General features: G+C 35.6%; 1 protein-coding gene and 1 long non-coding RNA gene across 3 annotated transcripts in view; one reads left to right on the forward strand and one right to left on the reverse strand.

The window, feature by feature from the left end:
• Window positions 1-1,332, forward strand: part of LOC126741189 (putative lipoyltransferase 2, mitochondrial) — a 19,578-nt gene extending 18,246 nt beyond the window's left edge. Inside the window, exons 3-4 of one of the 2 annotated variants that reach the window (XM_050447542.1) lie at window positions 920-980; window positions 1,032-1,332. In XM_050447542.1, the coding sequence (XP_050303499.1) occupies window positions 920-980; window positions 1,032-1,231 (261 nt within the window). In that variant the 3' untranslated portion in view covers window positions 1,232-1,332. Of the gene's footprint in view, window positions 1-919 lie in introns of both variants that reach the window. The other variant, XM_050447541.1, reaches the window with a different exon arrangement.
• Window positions 1,301-17,690, reverse strand: LOC126741191 (uncharacterized). The gene is made up of 2 exons (XR_007662135.1): window positions 17,470-17,690; window positions 1,301-1,406 (listed from the first exon to the last, which is right to left on the reverse strand). It is a non-coding gene; the product is annotated as an uncharacterized LOC126741191 (long non-coding RNA).
• Between the last annotated feature and the right edge of the window lie 1,571 nt (window positions 17,691-19,261).

A 19,261-nucleotide genomic window follows, 5' to 3' on the forward strand; every position in this document is an offset into this window, starting at 1 on the left:
GTAAATAATAGCTCTTCCTAGATACGACAAAGATTTGGTTAAAACATTAGTGAATTTATGTTACCTACGTTATTTCTTGGGTTTGTAAACATTTGGGTTTAAAAATACTTGACATCTAGGGTGACACAGATATTTGGGCCTTCTTTTAAGCATATTAGGGAAACTAATATACACTTTTTTTAATGTTATTGATAATATAATGATTAACAAAGGTGCAATAAGGTACCTCATGAGTTACAAAATTTCAACTCATAAAAGTATGGCTTATTCGTGATATTTCGCAAGTACAAAAGTAAAACGAATGAATTCAGTAATTACCGACTCGTCCTTTTCGTGCCGTTTTTCCCTAGTTGCAAAGTATCCCGAGTAATCCATCCTTCAGTCATTTAACTATCCGCAATAACTTTCTTTTTTTAAGTTTTTATAAAGGTTACTTAGTAGTTACAGGTTGCTTCTGTTTCCAGAGGTACTCCAGCTGAATTTACAAAATGGTTATTCGATCCTGTTCATGATGCCTTGTGTATGTCCTCTTTTTCTTTTTCTTTCGTTTTTTACTTACCTTGCCATAAAAAAGCCAAAAAAGCAGAAACACAGGCTGGCTAATAACACCTTAATACTTTTTGGGTAACCTATTCTTTTGCCAATTAACTCTGTGTATTAACTTTAACTTGTTTAAATTGTAATATTCTTTCATGTTTTTTCAGTTGATATACTGAGTTTGAAATTGGTGCAATTTTTTTAAAAGTTAGTTCTAGTCTAAGGGCTTTCTCACTCATGCTATGCGTAGGCTTAGCATGGAATAACGTAGTCCTATTTGTCAACAGAGATAATGAAAATAAATACTTTCTAATTTTATATTGTAATATGGATTGTGACAAATAAAACCATTTTGAATTTAAATTTGAATGTTTTTTTTTAGATATGTGCTATAGGAATTCATGGAAGTCGTTTTATAACCACCCATGGACTAGCATTAAACTGTAACATTGATTTAAAATGGTTTGAACACATAATACCATGTGGCATTATAGGCAAAGGAGTCACCAGTCTTACAAAAGAATTAAACAGAAACGTTACAGTTGACGAAGTAATACCTGAACTTGTGGACAGCTTTTGCAAGGTGTTTCAATGTGAGTCTCTTAAGATTTCGGATAATGAAGTTGACTATATACTAAAATCAATAGATTATCAAAAAGAAGATTGTTTATCAAAAGAAGTTGTGAATAGATAACAATAGTTTATTTATATAGGATAATCTAAGTAAATTACAAATTTATACTAGTGAGTAAATTAAGGAACGTAATATAAAAATAACATATATTTTAATTCTAACATTCACAGTTTATGATTTTATTAACACAATATCCTGGTAGCTGCATTCCTTCCAACAGCAAGTCTGAGACGCTCTAGAAAATAAACAATGAAAGAAGTAGTCTCTTATATTTACAGACTCTAAATAAATTTTTAAAATATTGTTGTTACTTGATTAATACTAAACTACAAGTGAAAGATGATGACTGAGTTATCACAAATTATTTTTTAGATTAAATTCAATCCACTGCCTTATTTTAGTATGCACGGGGGTTGTCATTAATTTGTCGGTTGGGTCTACCTACCACAATCAAATTTAAAGTTTAGAACGATTGCTAGGGGGAATTACATGTATTCCTAGCACATCTTATCTTTATTTAAAAAATACGGCTTATCGTGTACATTACAAATTATTAACATAGCAGTTATTGTAACAATTTGTTTAGTACTTAAGAAACCATAGGCAATATGTGGTATACCGTTTTTCTCGAATAGGGTCGTTGCTTTGAAAAGTAATCTGACCTTGCCTGATACCGCAGTAAACATCTGCGGGGGTTTAGCAACCTGTCAGGCGCGTCTCCAGGTGGCGGATAGGAGAACGGCCGGAAAACCAGAAATGGTTCCGGTTAACGGTGACTATAAGGGAAGCCAACGGGCCTACACCCGTCCGGGCCAACTGAGGGTCATCGTCGCGGACCAGCTATATACCGTAAACCGTCCATTCGGCGCAACGACCCCCATGATCCTAAAAGGGAGCGTGGGGTACGTGCTGATGAACGGCACGGGGGTCTGGGCTTAATCACCCGGACCGCGTGGTGAGAACACTATAAAATCTCCCAATTCTTAGGGTATGGCGCGCGCCAAGGGATGCAAGACTGGAGGGAAGCCAAGTTTATTTCCAACCTTGCCAACCCTGGGGAACAAGGCGCACCCCATTGTATACAGCCTTACCCCTGCATGCGGGGCTCTGCAGGGGTGGATCATCTATGATGGACCAAGATACCCAAAATACCAAAGAAGGGGGCCAAGAGCAACCTTTGCCAGCAATGGCGGGACCTAAAGGAACCGCTGTTGAGAAGTCAACGGAGGGGCCGCAAGGAACCGCCGCTGAAAAAGCCAAAGAGGGACCTGCCGGGAGGAAACTCCGCCGGAGTCAAAAAGACCAAGGAAGAAGCCCAGGGGCCCAAGACGGGAACCAGGGCTGTCCTATCGGGATGCTGCAGCGGGGGTTCTAAGAATGGCCATAACAGCTAAAAAATACCCCGAGGCATTCGTCTCGGAGGAGCAGGCAAACACCCTAAAGGGCTGGCTGCTCAACAAAACGCTCGCTCTGCAGAGCGGATCGCAAATTGCGCCCAAAGCGGATCGCAAAGCTTGCAGGCGTAATCCACGGTAGGGGAATCCTTCACATCACCTGTGTCGACGAGTCAACTAAAAATTGGCTCGTCGAACTGGTGCAGAAGGAAACTCCCTGGGAAGGAGCTGAACTCCAGATAACGGAGGACGGCAAACTTCCCAGACCGGTGAAGGCAATAACCTGGGTGCCGGGACCTACTGAGGAACCGAAAGCACTCCTACACAAGCTGGATGTTCAAAACAACATCAACACCAGCTTGTGGAAAGTGCTCGATATGAGGAAGGACCAGGACGACAAGGGTTGCCTGGTATCGCTCCTCATGGACGAGAAATCCTGGGCCAAAGTAAGGGAAGCGAATCAATCGCTATACCTCAACTTTGGCAGCATAAAGATCAGACTCTCGGCCAGCAGCCAAGAGAAAGAGAAGAGGGACCAGGCAACCCCTATGGAAACAGGGGGATTGCCGGGAACCTCTTCTTCCTAAAATCGCTCTCCGCAATGGGTGTGAGGCTGATACAAATAAACCTCCACCACTGCAAAGCAGCCACTGCGGCCTTACAAAAATGCATAGCCGACAATAATATTCAGATAGCCCAGATTCAGGAACCTTATACTTATAGGGGCCAGATAAGGGGACTAGGAAACCTCAACGGGAGACTAGTGTCAGACCCAAAAGAGGGACCTAACCTAAGAAGCTGTATCTTTATAAGAAAAGATATAGAGGCCACACCGCTGTGGGATTTTTGTGATAGGGACACAGCGGCGGTCAAAGTGCAAATCAAAACAGCGGAGAGGAGCTACGATACAATAATAGTATCAGCATACTTTCCGCACTATCAACAAGGGGAACCACCTCCGACAACAGTTCGGAGGTTGATAGACCATCAAAGATTGGAAAACCTTATAATAGGCTGTGACGCCAATGCTCACCACACTATCTGGGGAAGCACTGGAACAAACAAACGAGGCGAATCATTATTAAATTACTGTGCTGCCTCCGGTCTAAATATACTTCATGTGGGGGAGGAACCGACCTTCGTCAACATACTCCGCAGAGAAGTAATTGATCTAACCATTGGCAAGGGATCTGCGACCTCGTTAAAAATGGCATGTATCTGACGAACCAAGTTGGTCGGATCACAGGTACATAAGATTCGATCTAGAATCTATGGATACAAATCCGGAGACCTACAGGAACGCCAGGAAAACGGACTGGGACCTCTTTAATGAGATACTAGGACGCGAACTGGAGAACTGTCCAACGGAGGCAAAAGACAATGTAGAGCTCGAAGTGCTGACAGAGTCAGTCACTGAGGCTATTAAAGTTGCTTTTGAAAATTCATGTCCACTAAGCAAACCACGTCAAGCAGGGAACACCTCATGGTGGAACCAAGAATTGGGCGAGCTAAGGAAGACAGTAAGAAAGCTTTTTAACAGAGCCAAAAGAACTGGCGAGTGGAATTTATACAGACAACACTTAACCAGGTACAATGATGCTATAAAAAGAGCAAAGAAAGAAGGGTGGAGGAAGCTATGCCGGGACCTAACAGAGACACCAGCATATGCTAGACTCCACAAGGCAATATCCAAAGGGCCACAACAAACCCTAGGCTCTTGTCTAAAACCCGATGGAGAATATACTACAACCGAGGAAGAAACGCTTGGCTTAATGCTTAACACGCACTTTCCGGGATGGAAAATTCTCCATCAACCAGAACATACCCAGGACCCAACTCCTATCATTCCAAACAGGGGCAAAAGCGAACACTGGGAACTAGCAAAAAAGGTAGTAACCTACGAGAAGGTTAAATGGGCGATAAATTCCGTCAAACCATTTAAATCTCCCGGAATGGATGGCATAATGCCAGACATGTTACAGCGGGGTAGCGAACTGCTGCTGCCTGCACTATGTAAAATAATGCGGGCAAGTCTAGCCACGGCGCATATACCAGGGAGTTGGAGGGAAGCAAAAGTAGTATTTCTACCAAAGACGGGACGCGACTCCTATGCGAAACCTAAATCCTTCCGACCAATCTGCCTTACATCATTCCTCCTAAAAACAGAGGAAAAGCTCATAGAAAGGCATATCAGGGACAATGTATTACGGGTCAACCCTCTACATCGATACCAGTATGCTTACCAAACAGGTAAATCTTGCGAATCAGCGATTCACGAGATAACCCAGAGGGTCGAACAATCTCTGAACAACAAAGAGATCGCCCTAGGAGCTTCCTTAGACATTGAGGGAGCATTCGACAATACACCATATGACTCAATCAACCGTGCGATAGCAGCACGAGGAATACATCCCATGATTGGCGGCTGGATAACCCAAATGCTAAATCATAGGAAAGTAGCAGCAAATCTCAACAGCACAACGGTTAAGGCCAAAGTGTGCAGGGGAACACCGCAAGGGGGCGTACTGTCACCGCTGCTGTGGAACCTTGTATCGGACAGCTTGCTGACACGACTGGAGAGGCAGCTTATCCTCGCTATAGGATATGCTGACGATATAGTCATCCTTACACGAGGGGGTAGTCAGGCTCATGTATTCGAAAAAATGCAAAGAGCCCTGACTACTGTCGAGCACCGGTGTGAGGAAGAACAACTAAGGGTAAATCCCACAAAAACTACTCTGGTTTCCTTTACCAAAAGAAGGAAACTAGAGCCCATTAGAAACATAAAATTTTATGGAGAAAATCTGCGACTTGAAGACGAGGTCAAATATCTAGGTATAACCCTGGATAGAAAACTCAGCTTTAAGAAGCATGTAATCCAGGCTACAAATAAAACCACGAAAACTCTTATGTACTGTAAGAGAATGTTCGGTAGATCATAGGGACTCAAAAATGGTACATTGGATGTACACAACAATGGTTAGACCCATCATTACATACGCAGCACCTATATGGTGGCATCCGGCAGAAAAGAGGAGTGTAATACAGATACTCAACAAAACACAACGAATAGCATGTCTGGGCATAACAGGAGGGATGTCAACAACGCCGACTGCTGCCCTAGAGAACCTGATAGGACTAAGCCCGCTACACTTAGTGGTACGGGCTGAAGCTATATCGGGGGCGAAAAGCCTGCTGTCAAATCGCGCAACAATCCTATCGAAAGATGGGCACATGCCTTATTTGACAAGATACAGGACCTTGGACGCCTGGCCCTAAGAACAGACAGAACCAAGGTCACATACCTAGACAAACCTTTTGTCATCAAAGAGAAAAGGGGACCACTGGACGCAGAAGCGGACAGGCTCAGGCAAAGAGGTTACTCAGTATGGCACACGGCAACCAAACGATCCAAGATCGGGGTAGCTGTGGGCATGGTGGAGGACGAACAACAGGGCAGACAACTCATGCTAAACCTGGGCCTGGAAACAACAAATTTACAGGCAAGCGTAATAGGAATACAAACCTGTGTCCAATTGATGAGAGAAGGGCTGCCAAGAGGGAAAACCTTCGCAATTTTCACAGGAGATCAGGCTGCAACACTTGCACTACAACAGTTCGAGACTAAGTCAAGGACTGTGCAAAGCTGCTGGGAGGATCTCAGGAACCTCACCGAAGCGCAAAATAGGCCAGAGATAATCCTAGCAGAGAATATGGGCAACAATAAGGCTGCAAGAAGGGCTATCCAACTTGCAACTTAGGGAGCCAGCAACAGCCTGGTAGGCCCTGAACCAACATGTTGTGTCAACGATAAGACCTGGAAGAGGGAAATCGGCAACTGGCTAACAAACCAGAACAAATCCTACAACAATAGGCAGCCCACCCTTCAAGAAGGGTGAGAACATACTGGGCCTCTCCAGACAACAACTGCGAAGGGTTGCGGGGCTATTTACAGGCCATGCGCCCAGCAGGAAACACCTGCATACGCTAGGGAAATCAGTTACCTCGCTAGGGGATGCAATGAGGAGGACGAAACGACTCTTCACATACTGTGCTTCTGTGAAGCATTTAATCAAACCAGGGCAACATTCCTGGGGGAAGAGAAACCCTCACCAGAGGGTATAAGAAATCTACCATTGGGCACAATCCTGGACTTCCTTGAAGCTACAGAATTGAACCTGTGGGACTAAACATATGGGACACAATAAGACTGCTTCTTAGCAGACCGCAGTGTAGGGAGCCACAAGGCACCACCCAGCGGTGGAGTTTTAGTGGGTACAGGACGAAACAGACTCGACACTGAGTCCCACACTACTGGGGGCGGCGCCGCGTAACCAGTGTTCATAAAAAAATTCTATAAAAGCATCTTCCACCGACCCCAGAAAAAAAAAAGCTGACCTTAAGATTGTATTGATTCGTATATTTGCATCATGTCTTTTCTCATGTTTTTTCGTCCCATTTTGTGACTGACCTTTTTATGACTTATTATGATTTGTGTTTTAACGATGTCTGTCTAATTCTAAAATCTTCGCTTCCTTCCTGTGCTAATTTAATGTATCTTTTTATAGTGCCTTAACCCTGATGATGGCCTACGGCCGAAAGCGCTAGGCAGCAATTTTTAATTTATTATATACGCTGAATACAAGTAGTCTGTTTTCTTTATTAAGCAAACACGGCGGCTGATACACTCATTATTAACATAGCAAACTATAATTAATGCTTAAGAAAAAAGGTAGTGTTATAAACTGTTTATCCTTCATAAGAAAATTAGTCGGATTTATTATCTAAAACTGGTTTACAGATACAGAGAAGGAAAATTTTTAATGGGAGACTTGGTATATAAAATACATACAGAAGGCGTTAAAACGGGATGCTAAACTTTAAGTCGACATCTTATACAATAATATTCGGATAGATCTATTTAATTTGAAACTTAAACCTAATAAAAAAAGGGCATTTATTTCCAGCAGGTTTGTTACCCCATTGAAAGAATTTGATTTGAAAAAGAAAAGAGAAACAATAAAAAAATGTTGAAGTTGTTACTTCAGCTTATGCAAAGCAGGAAAGGAAAAAGAAAATCACAAAATATGTGTGTATAAAAATAGAAAATAAAAATGCATAACATTCTATGTACTTAAACAGACTATATTTATACTAGAAAGACCCTGCAGCACCTATCTACTTTATACTTTCTATAATGGACCTTAAACTGTCAACAAAAATATCGAATTCTGAGACATTATATTAATACGGAATTTAAGCAAAATATTACTCCTAGCGAGATTTACATAAAAGAAACTAAAATGCCTAGAGTTTATTCTTGGTACCCGAAAATATATTTAAGTCAAAAGGGTGGGACAGTCAATCTTGTTATAACTAAGGTTATATAAGAATTTTAGGAAAAGAATTTATCTTCTTTTTGCTAAGGGTATAACATTAATTTTATTTAAGTATAATTGACTATCCAAACCTCTTGCCGGGAAGACACCTTCCTCTCTAAACCAGAGATACGTCATAAACTTGCGCTGAACGCGCTCAATATCATCGATCAGGAGAAATTAGAGATCTATATTCTAATTTTGAGCGATTGTAAGAGAAGAAAAGTAGTTTTAGAGTATTAATATTTTCAAAATGCCGACAGTTTCGATAAATAAAACCCAACATTTTGGCAGAATCAGAAACTATTTTTGCTACATGCTTGGCGACAGTTAATTTCGCATCATAAGTAATTCCCAGATCGATTGCCTATCCACTTTGGTTAACACAACATTATTTGCTCTATAACATTATATGTATAACATTTAAATATAATCTATTGACAATGCACCAATTCTCAACTTTTTTAAGATTTACCTGAAGGAATTCGCAACCATCTTCAGTATCTATTTTTGTGAACAATTTTATATCATCCGCAAACAGTAAACTCTGACAAGACAATAATTTGGCAAGATCGTTTATAAATAATAAAAAGAGAAACGGGCCCAAGTAGATCCTCGCGGAACTCCCGAGCAAACTTCATATACAAGAGACTTAAAGCCTTCATACCCTCATATTTCACAAATTGTTTACGACCTCGTAAATAAGATTTTCTTAAAGCAACTAAATCCTTAGAAAAACCAAAAAATGTTAGCTTATAAAAAAGTACAAAGTAGTCAATTTGGTCAAAAGCTTTACAGAAATCAAGGTAGATTTACATCAACCTAACCTCTATTATACAAATGCTGACACAAATAGTCATTTAGGCAAGCCAGGTTTACTGCACAGAAGCGATTTTTACCGAAACCAAATTGATTAGGTATGCGTTACCTATGTCTAATTTGACGTAGAATTATATTCTATTATAAAGAACTATTTCAAAAAGTTTGGAGAAATTACGTAAGATCGGTATAGCTCTGGGATTTTGAATGTCGTTCTCCGGCCTCTTTTTGAATAGCGGGGTTATTCTTGCAGTCTTTCATTTATCGGGAAATACTGTTGAAGATAAGATAAGACTAAATATGTGCGCAATAGGCCTTGACAAAACACGAATACATTTTTTTACGACAAGACTTGGTACTTCATCGGTACTGCAGGTCAACTTGCGTTTTAGTTTATTTATTTTTCCAACGCGTCAAAACGCAGCCACCTATTCAAGAAAACAATGCCTTCTATCTCTTAATTTAATGCGTTTATTTATGTGACTTAGTTTTTTTCTTCTTCCGGTTAGTTCGCAATCGATTTGAAAAATAATCATTTCAAATTATTGGGAAAAAACGCATTTTAAAAATGGTTGTTTCCAATAACGTAATATTGAAAAATATAAAGTAAATGCCAAAATTGCTGGTTTGGACATTTCAAATAGGCGTGTGTTTAAGTCATAAAATGCAATTAAAATTTAAGGCAACTATTTTTCCGTGATTACTTGATTACGAAGTAAAACCTTAAAGGCATTCATAGCAGCCTTTTTTAAAATTTAAAAAATTGTATTTTTTTCTATAAGTATAAAACAAAAAGTGTGGTCAGAATATTATTTTCTATCGAAATATGTATTAATATACCAAGTGTCCCATTTAAAATTAGAAAGTTAGGGTCACTTCTGGTTAAACACGTAATGGAAAACAACTGAACATGTCAAAAGATGCTTTTATAACAATTTAATCCGTATATCAAATTTCATTTGTTTATCTTGAAGATTAAAATAGTTATAAGTGTTTCCTTTTTCCTGTGTCACCCGGTGTAATGCTGAATTTAAAATTAAAAAGTTAGTATTTGACCAGTGTACAGTGCGTATATGGCTATAGAAATACTGGAATTTATAATGCCATAAGAGCAGTTGATTAAATTGTGATTAATTGAGAAGTTTTATGCTCTGAAAAGGAAATCCGCAAATACCGAAATATACGTGAAAGTGAAAATTACGTGGTGTTTTATAGAAAATATTAAAGTTGGTTTTTGGTTAATATTTTAAATATTAAAATATGTCATATGCCTGGTCGTAATTATTCGTAATACAGCGGGTCCAAAAAATCAACGGACAAAGTTCAAGGGGTGGTAGGGGACATCAAAACAAATATTGCTTCAAAATTTGCTTCAACGCAAAAATTGCACAGTTGGGTCATTGAGTTGCGACCTCTTTGGAACATTCCGGGAAGCTTTTAAACATTCCGGTATAGGATTTGACACTTAGGCGAATTTGATTGGTCCATTTCAAATAATCAACTAATCACAAAGTAGTGCTGAAAACGATGGCAGAATGTTGAACGGTGCTCAAATGCAGGTCAGAATGTTGCGCATTAACCAAGAACAAATAATTATTTAATATCTATATTTTAATAAGAACAGTTAAGGTAGTTTGTCATAGTTTTTGGCAGATAGCATAACAATGTTTTTTCTTTATGCTGGCGTTATATGAAATGACTAGGCTTTTCATGAATTGACAAATTTAACTATAAGACTTATACATAAATATTCTTGAATTGAATCTCAAGGATATATAGGGTGTTTGGTAACATGATGCAAAGCCGAAAAGAGGTGATAGTCTAAGCCATTTAGAACATTTTGATTTTGTATTTATATTTATACCTTTTGAGACTTTTGTATTTATACCACCAGTGTCATCACATGAAAAATATTAAGGTTAATTAATTATGTAATGACATTTTTCGCCTCTATTTAAAATTGCACAGGAGCGACGAAAACAACACGTATAGATATAGAAAATTATTTGTACAGTACACAATCCTAACCCGATTTGTAAGGGGAGGGAAAATGAAAATAACAAATTTGTCGATTATTATAATATTATTTGCACTAGTGCATAAGCTCTACCCCACTGGCAACAAACCAAATAAAAATTAATTGAAAATATGCATTGTTTCCAAGGGGTACTAACAACACTTTCTTCATCCTTTTCTCTCTCACTAGTAATTTTAAAACAATAAAATTCCACATTTTTGGGCTGGTTATAAATGAAACATTACGTTTATTACTTATAATGTCTTTGGTAATGCTATTATTAGTCTGACGAAATAACAAAACCGTCAAAAAGTGTAGTAATCAATCATTGAAAATTCAAACATGTCATTATTTAGTAGTTATGTCTATCTTTAGTTGTTACGTTTAGTAATAGTAATATATGCATTTTTTCACACAAACTTTTGACTTTGATTTAAAAATAAATCCTAATGAAACCAGTCGTACCAAAACAACCTTTAATAAGATACCTAAGTACCTAATTATTAACAAAAAAAAAATTAACCATTTAGTTCTTGAATTACGTAAACTTTGATAATGTAAAATTTATTTAGTTTGGTGGCTATAAAAACAAATAATTTACATATTTTTCCCAAGTAGGTACATTAAATAATAATTTTATGCCAGATAATAAAGTTATTATAAAATCGTGCTCCGCTTCCCTACAGTTCGAATTAGACGAAACTCGTAAAATAATAGCACAGATATAACTAGCTAACGCAACAGATAAATACTCCAATAGTAAAAATGCGGGCCCCGAAATATCAGCCGGCTTTTTGAGCGGGCTGGCCATCGAGGAATTACGCAGCCCTGGTTGTCAAGTTTAGGTGAAGCAGGCAGCAGACCGCGGTCAGCCGAGTAAAAGTTTAAATAAATAGGGCGCTTTTTGGGACTTAAAAGTAGTTTGACTTTGCCGTTGTGGTTAAGTGTTTTGCGCTGATCGAATGAGTTTCTTATTTGTGTTAATGTGTTGTTTTTTAATATTTAAGACTTTTATTATTTACCAAATTCCATGTTTTTCAATTAAAACATTATATTAAAATGATGGAGACTGTTCCAAAAAAACGACCTGGTGGTTCTAGATGTGAATATTTTAATTGTCGAAATTCACGAAGAAACTCTTCAATTAGAATGTTTAGGTTTTCAGTGAAAATAAAGGATTTATGCGATAAATGGATAATAAATTAAGGATAGAAAATTTAAAATTTAATAAAAAATTAGATTTAATAGAGGGGTTTAAGGACTTGGGCCCTTTTGGTAGGACTCAAAATAAAGCCAACCACGTTCTCGTTTTTTCCATGAGAGGAATATATTCGTCCTGGAAATTTCCACTAGGATATTTTTTTTCAAAAAATGCAGTCTGTAAAGAAAACTTAAAAAATATTATTTTGTACTTTCTAACTGTTCTAGACAAAATGAGCTTTTTACTACTGGCTACGGTTTGTGATCAGGGTACCAATAATAGAGGCGCAATGAAACTGTTGGGTGTTACGGCAGAAAAGCCTTACTTTTATTTAAAAGAAAAAAAGATCATTTCTTTATATGATGTCCCTCATCTTTTCAAAAGCGTCAGGAATAACTGACAGTCTTCAATAAGCTTTGAACTTTTAAATGAAAGTATCTGCTTTGATGTTATTAAAAAAATATATGAAATTGACAAAGCATCTCAATCAGCCAGAATGCTTCCAAAAATAACAGATAAGCATATAAATCCTGACGCCTTTGAAAAGATGTCCTGCAAATTGGCACTACAATTATTCTCAAATACTATGGCTGCAGCTGTAAAAACATCCGTTCAAAAATCTATAGTTGATGAAAAAATTGGTACTAATACCTCAAATTTTATAACCATCATGAACAATTTATTTGATGCTCTTAATAGAAAACGATTATAAACTAAAAATCCTTATAACTGTGAAGTGAGTTTTAAAAACTCATTAGTTATAGATGTTTTGCAAAAAGGTAAACAGGTTTTTGAATCCATAATAAAAGTTAGCGAGGTTTTAAATAAAAAAATACAATTAAAAGAAATATCCAAAAGTAAGCCACCATGTTTTAAAGGGTTAGTTCAAACTATAAATGCCATAGAAATCCTTTATGCAGACCAAAAAAAAAAGAAAATAATAATTTTTTATTAACTAACAGATTAAACCAAGATTTTTTGGAAAATTTCTTTTCCTTAGCTCGACAAAGCGGTGGTTGGAATCTTAACCCAACGACCAGATCTTTTCGATTATTTTTTAGAGTTAAAAGTGTAACAGATTTACTAACTCTTTCAAAATTATCCAATTGTGAGAATGATGTCGACAAACAATTAATTTTAAATAATCCTTAAAAAAGAGGCACACCAAACGACATCGAAAAATAATATTGAAATTTTAGATTCCGAAAAAATGAATGACATTCCAACAGTTAAAAGCAAAGAGCCCATTATCAAACACCATGCTTTGGAAGAGTGTACAAATTCATATTATGCCGGATACTTAGTAAAGAAAGTTTTGGAAAAATTTAATTGCAAAAATTGTGCCTCTATTTTAAAATCTGATTCTTATTTAACCGATCCATCCCAAATATTTATACTAAATAAGAATTACGGTGGCCACGAAAACAACTATCTGATAAGTCCTTCTGCAGATGTTACCAATGTTGTAGAAAAATGTATGTACATTTTTGCAAACGAGTTTGAAAAAATTAAGCATCAGGAATTTATGGGTACCAAAATAAAAAACAAAATTTCAACTAAAAATATGAAGTGGTTGGGACCATCTGATCATAATTGTTACGAGCTTAAAGTATTTTTGTTAACAAAACTTGTATATACTAATTTATATAAATTTTGTAAATGGAACCGAAAAAATTTGCACAATAAAACCCAAAAAATTAAAAATTTAAAACATAAACAAAACAATAAATTATACAGCGCATTTCAGGTTAAAGGCACAAACTCTAACGGCAACTATTAGGTCTTGCAAAAAGAAAAGAAATTTACATTAACCTAGGCTCAGAGATGGTTCGATTTAAAAGTACAGGGGTGTTAAAAGGGAAAACAATTTTAATTGGACAAAAAAAGATACACTGATTTTTTTTTCTAATTAAAAATTATTTCCGTAATCTCCAGTTATTTTCTAACAAAAATTACATTCTGGCTTTATTCTGCCAGCCAAATTATTTTTGACTAAAAATGATAATTTATAATTTGCATTGCCCGGGCATTGCCACAACAAAAATGTAAATGCATATCCGTTCGGCGGTCATTTTTATACAAAACAAACTCATTAATATTTCGAAATAATGCTTATTTTTTAAAGGCATTTGTGAATTATAATTTTTGTATCGTTTAATTTCAATAAAAGTTTAAGTTCAATTAAAATATACACTTTTTCGCTACGCCGCGTATTTCCAAAAGAAACAAGTTTCAGATCTACGTAGCTATACGAACTTTTTTTTTGCAACATCACCTTTTGCCGTTAAACATTGTGCCTCAAACCTTAAATCACCCTATACAATTACATTTAATAATTTATTATAGTTCGGTGCCAATTACTGTTTCTATGACATATTATTAACCTATTGTATACTTTTTTTAGTATAATATTACACAAATCTTGTTTATTTTTTAAGTTATTATTCGATTTTTAGTTTTAAGTTAAAACCTTAATATATTTTTGATTATCTTTACACTATCATTTTGCAAGGGTTTTAAGTGTAGTTCTTAGCTTTAAAAATATTTTCGTAACGCATGCCAAAGTAATAGTAAATAAAATGTTAGGTAGGTTAATAAATATAAAACAGAATTCATGTCTTTGATTCAGCATATCGTCCTTACGTCTTTACTTAATATAAAATGATCACTTACTTAAATTTAAAACCCCTACTAAACCACCATGCTAAAAGATTTATTGTGCCTCTTCTGTTATTTTGCCCATAAGTTTGTATTATATAGATAGTAATTTATAGTTCTGTATGTATTATAATGTGCTTTTATATACCTCCTATTCTAAGAAACTATACACGATATATAATTTTGTTTTTCTTTTGTAAATACTCCATGTACTTTATTGAAATATATACAAATGTTTTTCTTACACAGGCTTTTTGTATTAAATGCGGATTTATTATAACATACGGCAACGCTGCGCCGCATTTCAGTATATTTTATTAGGCGCTCCAGTCTCGGTCAGGTGCGACCGTCGATTTTACGGGGGACAAGCTTTGCTATTCGAATATTTATCTGTTGCGTTAGCTAGTTATATCTGTGATAATAGCTATTTTTTACCAGAATTCCCCTTTACATTTTTTGCTAGTTCCCCGTCGGCGAGGAGCTCGGCGGCCTGCCTTTGAGATCGAAATATAAAAGGTTTTTCGCCGAGTGAAGCAACTTGTATTTTATTTAGTAAACTTTGGTTCTGGCTGCAGTTTAATTATTCATTAAACTGCAGGATTAATGAAACTCCTTAAGGTACCGTAGGTGTGGTAATTCAAAAGCATTTTAATTTAATATTATATTTAGAAAAAACACCAATATTCTTTTTAGACATAAAATTAATTATGTGCAGTACTACAAATGAATAATAATTAGAAAATATGGCTACATCCATGTACATTTATGGTACATATTTTACAGATTCTGAAATATGCTATCCTGTCACACCCTTAATGAATTACCTGGGACAACCTAGCCTCTCTTAGTGCTTTGAAACAGACAAAGTGTTCTGTTTGAATTATTTCACCAGTGGTTTTTAAGCAAGGATTTTTAATATTCATTATCCATTGCTGTTTATATTAGGCATTCCTCTTGGAAAAAGGAAGCGACTAGAATATAGGTCTGTGCAGTCTGGGACTTTTTTTGTGAAGAGTCCTGTGAGAAATTCCTATTTTGTGAAGAGTACTAAACTCGATTGACAGGCACTGGACACTAAACATTATAATTAATGGGGAAGGGTTGATATTGTTTATCACTTTAGTCTCTCAATTAAATGTGTTTAGCGCATAGAGCAATGAATATTATAATACTTTTAATATATAATACTTTTAATTACTCTATAGTTTAGCGAAAGCCGAAAATATTGAAATCGAAATGACGTATGACGTAAGGATGGCGATAGCAATGGCAGCCAGAACTGAAGGCCAATCGGGAAAAACCCAAGTTAAATAATACAGAGTGCCTCATCTGTCGGAGAATAAATGAAACCAAACAGCTTCTGCAACAAATCGCAAAATTACGTACCGCGCCATCTTTCCATCGATCGCACAATATCAAAACAGTTTCAGTTCAGTTTTCTTAAATTTTACAACAATTTGAATCAAGTAGTTCATTCTTCATTCTATTTCAAATTTTTATTAAACTTTAAACTTTAACTCAATTTCGCTTGGCTCACTGTGTAGAAACAGTTAGTTAAAGTATTTGTATTCAAATGCATCCAAAAGAATGTTTTGAGGCCTTATAAAAAGGTGCGCGTCCAACATACTGGACCCCAGTTCGTTGAAACCCATTATCAGAAGAAGTAAATTCGCTAAACCGCAGCTCTCACGCATCTAGTACCACCCGATACGATCCCGTGTTTATGTGATAAACCTCATTTCGTACTGAGAAAAGGCTGGCCAGCTAACGCGAGTGAAAAACTGTAATCGAGAGAAAACCAGGTAAGGTCTCACAACCATTAATTGTCAAAAAACAATAAATACAGTCCACTTTTCTCAACAGTGAGCTTTCGATACCGTACTTTCTTCGCAAAATCAAAAAGTCAAATAGACAACCCGATACGCTTCTTCCATTTAACTTTCTTTTCTCAATGGAGTTTTTCTGTGTGGACACTTTATATGACTGACTTTTTTAAAAGGACTTTGCCGGTATTTTCTTTGCGCATTGCGCATTAACTTGGCGCGCATCTAATTGATGCATAGGATACCCTGAAGGACCAATACGCGCGAAACATGAATTAATTATAACAATATTATTTTAAAACTTTTACACACAAATTATCAAAAGGAGGAAACTAAAAATTTTAGCGAGAAATAAATTTCGAGTAATGGATTTTATTTATTTATGCAAAAATGGTACGTCGGAGAAAACAAAGCCAGGAGACGAAATTTACTCTAAATTAAATGAGGACTTGAAAAATATTTTTTATTTAAAGAAAAAGCAATGGCGTATCATTTTTTTTCTTAAGAGTTCACTAGGTTCTAGCCCGCATGGACGCCACTGGTAAAATTTAAAAAAATTATGTATTAAAAAATAGTACTAGATGCATAGAAACTACCTACTAATTGTCAGAAAAATATACACAGGGATGTCAAATTTATCGTGAAAAATAAGATTTTTTCTAAAACTTTATAACGCTGTATCTCAAAATGTAATGAATTTCGGATAGGGGTTTATCGCACAAACTTGCTTATTTTGAGGTCCTCTACACCCTCAAACAGGGTGTTTGTCTCGCTAATTAACAAACACCCTGTTTACGTCAAAGAATGTCCCACTAAAATGGGAGGTGGTTCATTTATTCCGTAAAGTGAGGTAAATAGTTGTCAAGAGCAAACAAATTAAAGATATAAACATTTTAATTAAATTATTTATAATATATATCAAAAAACACTTGAACCTTTTTAGTCTAAACTTTCTGCATTATAATTTAAATGTTTGTATTTAATATTATTGAATTTTGTTTTTCTTACCTGACATGGATTGCACATTTGTGCAAAACAGTAAAATAATATAAACCAAAATGCACAAAAACATGCTATAGGAAACGCAAATATTAGCAATACTAATAACCAGAGGCATGCTCCACAAAATCCTTTGCAGCTGGCCATTTTTTTTGTCTAGTGCCTGAGTTAGGATTTTCAAATAACTTGAGAAACGAAGACGACAAATAATGACAATTTCATTAATGACAGCAAACTTTGATGCACGTTTTAGATTGTTCAGAAATGTTTTGTATTTTCATTACGAACATTGCAAACACACTATAATAGTAATTCTATAATAAAAATTATAATTATATATAATTCTTATAGTAATCGAGAAATCGATTACTTCCTTATAAACTGTTTAGACAGTATAGAGCAGCAATTGGTACATATTGGGAGGAGGGCGCTTAGGCCCAAAAAACCTTTGGTTATTGAGGTTTTATTAAATGGTTTTATAATAATATTAATAATAAATGCCTTTTAATAAAAAATTAACATAGGAAATATATATCGGAAAGATTCACTAGCCCAGTCTAGCTTAGTATCTACTCTGCCTCATTGATCATCTCACCTACAACATAAACTTATATAAAATTTTTAAAATCATAAATTTTATAAAAAAATAATAAAAATTATCAATAGAGTTTGTATACAGGGTGGGTAGCTCTCTTGACAAAAATATTTCAGAAAAACTAAATTACACCTCTAAGACTTTTTGCGGATTTAAAAAATATGTTAAATTTTTTTTAACATGGTCAGGTCTTACCCCACATATTGTTTTAAGTGTTAAAATTTAATTTTTAGTTATGCGGAATATAATTTTATTCTATTTTTTGACATAAAGTGTAGAGACCGCTAAAGTTACTGATAGAATGATGATTTTTAAGAAAAAAGGGCGTACTTTATTAATTTCGGTTAAACAAAGCGTTTTCGAAATATTTGCATTTAAACATTCTGTTGGACAGTTAAAAAATATTTTAACTTTAAATTAAGCTAATAGCTAATAATGAACAAAATACTAAAAAAACATCACTTTAACAAATGCGCATAAGTCTGTCTACTGAATGACACCTCCTTGTATGTATGCTAGTTTAAAATGAAGGTTAATGGAACATTTCGTTTATCATTAATTTTTTTAAATTAAATTGAAACTTTTGTGGTCCTGTTACTGTTTCAGTTTTAAAAAATGATGAAAAATAATATGTACATTTTTAGTACTAAAAACTATTATAGTTATGGGTCTTGTAGCATAGACTTTCCTTTGAGGTAACCCCAAAGGTAAAAGTCAAATAGAGTAAGGTCAGGTGACCTTGTTGGATATTCGATTGTACCTCTCCGTCCAATTGCGTCCTACTGAGGAAAAAAATTATTTAGAAATTGTCGTACAGAATCATTCCTTAAAAAAGAAACATTTCTTAAATGAGACAGCTTGATTTTTTTTTTATAGATCTTATTTAAAAAATATATGCATTACTAACATTTGATAAGCCTTTTTTGTAATATTTTAGTTTAAAGTCCTGATTGCCTGGCCATTTAGGCGAGTATAAGATGCCATGGACTAGACATTGCAAGGTTACCTCATCTACTAGATTAAACTTTAGAAAGGCTAATTTTTTACTGATGTATAAGTTCAGTAATCTTGTCTCATTTTGTCAATATGTCCATGAAGCTATCAATGGAAAATCCCAGATTGATGTTATCTATACAGATATAGAGAAAGCGTTTGATAGAGTGAGATACTGTACAATCTGTACAATACTGTAAACTCGTCTAGGAA

This window comes from Anthonomus grandis, chromosome 10 (genome assembly GCF_022605725.1).
Source record: "Anthonomus grandis grandis chromosome 10, icAntGran1.3, whole genome shotgun sequence".
NCBI classification, from domain to species: domain Eukaryota; kingdom Metazoa; phylum Arthropoda; class Insecta; order Coleoptera; family Curculionidae; genus Anthonomus; species Anthonomus grandis.